General features: G+C 37.8%; 1 protein-coding gene across 1 annotated transcript; it reads left to right on the plus strand.

Moving 5' to 3' along the window:
- The first annotated feature begins 853 nt into the window (after positions 1-853).
- On the plus strand, positions 854-1,495 carry LOC131649322 (uncharacterized). The gene is made up of 2 exons (XM_058919089.1): positions 854-1,235; positions 1,326-1,495. The coding sequence occupies exons 1-2, from the start codon at positions 854-856 to the stop codon at positions 1,493-1,495; spliced, it is 552 nt and encodes a 183-aa protein (XP_058775072.1).
- Positions 1,496-3,329: the final 1,834 nt, after the last annotated feature.

A 3,329-nucleotide genomic window follows, 5' to 3' on the forward strand; every position in this document is an offset into this window, starting at 1 on the left:
AGAGCAATGGTTAATCATACACACCTTCTATAAAGGACTCCATTATAACACCAAAATGTCTATCGACGCTGCCGCTGGTGGTGCGTTGATGAACAAACTTTACCCTGAAGCTTGCGCCTTAATTGAAGACATGGCCCAAAACCATTATCAATGGGGAGCAGAACAAGCAACAGTGGAGAAGAAAGAGGCCCAAAGAGGAGTACATGATATAGGTTGCATGGACATGATGAATGCCAAAATGGATGCTCTAACCCTAAGAGTAGAAAATATGTCTCAAAACCCTGCCACATTAGCCGCTATCCAATCGGAATGCGAACTCTATGGAATCCAAGGACATCAAACCTCTGATTGTAACCTGTTGAATGAGTCTAGCTTAGAACAAGTTAATTATACCCAAGGAAACCCATTTTAAAACACTTACAATACTGGATGGAGGAACCACCCTAATTTTTCCTATAAAAATAATAACCCAATCCAAAATCCTGGACCCTCTAGACCGCAAGGTTTCCCCACCCAAAGACCAAACCAACCTATGCAAGTAGTACCACCGAAACCTAGTTTTAGGGAGACGGTAGAAAACTTCATTCTACCCCAAACCCAACAAAATAAAGAGTTCCCCAACCAAAACATTCATACGAATGACCTAATAACAAAACTAGGAACCAAGTTTGACCAAGTCATAACCCATAATAAGATGCTTGAGAATCAAATCTCGCAAATAGCCTAGACACCAGCCGCACAAACTACACCTGGAGGATAATTCCCTGGACAAACTCAACCTAATCCTAAAGGGAAAGCCAACGCCATCACCTTAAGAAGCGGAACCGCTTATGATGGACCTAGAAACCCAACAATGAGCGCACCCGAAAAAACTGTGGAAAATGTCGTACCCACAGACCAAGTAGAGAAGCCAGAGGAATCTACAAAACAACCAAACCAAGAAGTAGAAACAAAAGACAAAAGTTACACACCTCCACCACCATATAAACCACATATTCCATATCCGCAGAGACTTAAGAAAACCAAGATGGAAAGTCAATACCAAAAATTTATCAAGGTGATAGAAAAACTTCACGTAGAAATCCCTTTTACAGAAGCAATCACCCAAATGCCATCATATGCTAAATTCCTGAAAGACATATTGTCTAACAAGCGCAGACTCGACGATCCTAAACCCTTAGAATGCCATTCCATCTCCGAGAATAAACTTGCCAAGAAAGACAAAGACCCTGGAAGTTTTTCCATTCCCTGCATCCTAGGAAATCATATGATCGATAAAGCTTTCTTAGACCTTTGAGCAAGTGTAAGTTTAATGCCTTTGGCAGTTTGTAAGAGGTTAAACTTGGGAGAACTTCAACCGACTAAAATGTCCTTACAATTAGCTGATAGATCTGTCAAATACCCTATAGGCATACTAGAAGATATACCAGTTAAAATAGGTCAGTTATATATTCCGATTGATTTCATAGTAATGGATATTAAGGAAGATGAATAAATTCCAATTCTCTTAGGAAGACCGTTCTTGTCAACAGTCGGAGCCATAATAGACGTTAAGAAAGGAAAACTAACCTTTAAAGTAGGAGATGAGAAGATAGAATTCATCCTCTCAAAGTTTCTCATGGAACCAGTGGTAGGAGATGAATGCTATGTGTTATACCCTAATTTTGACCCCCCTGAGATGTCACACCTTCAGACATTTCATCAAATCCAAGACAGGAACTCAGAGCAGTCACTTGTTCATCTGGTACTCAATCGAGGGTGCTCAAAGACAAAAGAGTTCAGGCAAAGGACCAATCAGTATGAAAATAACCTCTAAATACAATTACAAGACTCAAATGATTCATTCATTCACCTATGATTGATTAGACACCAGTCATCTAGACTCAGGTTTGCTCAGATAGGGTTTTGAGCCCATCAAGGACTGAAATCAGGAACCACATTTGGGAAATCCTAAGAAGATCCAGGGAATCACTCAAAGGTTTCAATCATCTTCAAATGATCCATATGACAACATCCATTGGGAATTGTACTTCAATTCAAGATCTACAGTCATCAATTTCATCTGATCCACAATTAGGGTTTAGACCTAATTCACCTGGACAGTTGACTTTTAATCAGGACATGGGTCCACAACTCAAAACATGGCTCAAGAACTTCTACTACCTCCATATAATCCATTAATATCATTCATCTAAGGAGAAGAACTTGATTCATCACAAAAGTCCAAGATTTCACTTCATCTGGAAAAAAGTCAACTGTACAAGATCACCTTTGACTTTTAGGATTTTGGGTCAAATTATAACTTTTAAGGATCAATATCATCAATATATGATTATTGAAGTCTTTTGACCAAAGAAAATCAAGAAAAATCATCAAAGATCAAAAAGTCAACAAAAAGTCAAACTAGTGCATTTTTACGTAGTTCATGGATCTCAAAATTTCACCTACACAACTCAAAAAACTTCCAACATGAAAGTTGTAGATCTCACCAAATAAAACAAATTCTTACATTGGAACTTTTTTCAAGAGATCAATCATTTAAAAGATTTGAGCTTTGGAAGTTATAGGTCATAAAAACTTAGAAAAATTTCTAAGTGTTTTTAACCTAGTTTTCTTCCAACTTTAGGCCCATTTTACACAATTTTCCCAAGTGATTTTGAAGAAACTCCAAACTAATGAATTGAAGTACATGTTAAGGGATTTCCAAATTATGCTCAACCTTCTCCAAATTCATTTTGAGCTAGGAGTTATGATTGTCCAAAGTTGGCCTCATGAAGAGAAATTATAGGTCATGTACAATTTGAAACTTTGCAAATTTGTGCAAATGGCTCTACCACTTGATGCTACATGACCCATAACATATCAGTAGAGATGCCATGCATTCATTTTCACCATGGCATAAGGATTAAGGAATATTCCCAAAATAAGAACATGTGATTATGTAATGATTACATTTGGGAAATTTATGGCCAAGTGGTGAATCATCAAAGGCATCTCTTCACAACCAATTAGAACTCTCCCCTGCATCAGAAATGTTCCCCAAGATCACAAGAGATTAATGGATAGGGAGCTAGCCCGAGTTTTCCATCATTGCATTTTTGAGATTCCTTGAATTTCTTCATGGCCAAGAAACCAAAGTGACTTCATTAAGCAAGCTCACTCCTCCAATTTATACTGAACTCTTTGCCTATATACAAGTGCATACCTCAGTAATAGACACACTAAAGCAACTCTAATTCTTGCTTTCTCCTTCTCTCCCTCTTGCTTATGGTTTTCAAAAGTTCTTTGGCAAGAAGAATCGAATTCTTCAAACCAGAGCTCTTCTCTTG

This window comes from Vicia villosa, linkage group LG2 (assembly GCF_029867415.1).
Source record: "Vicia villosa cultivar HV-30 ecotype Madison, WI linkage group LG2, Vvil1.0, whole genome shotgun sequence".
Lineage (NCBI taxonomy): Eukaryota > Viridiplantae > Streptophyta > Magnoliopsida > Fabales > Fabaceae > Vicia > Vicia villosa.

Bases quoted from the DNA above. Each gene is read 5' to 3' on its own strand.
- LOC131649322 (XM_058919089.1), top strand. From the start codon at position 854: ATGAGCGCACCCGAAAAAACTGTGGAAAATGTCGTACCCACAGACCAA. The intron at 1,236-1,325 runs GTTTTTCCATTC...TGCCTTTGGCAG, and splicing joins GAAAGACAAAGACCCTGGAA to TTTGTAAGAGGTTAAACTTG.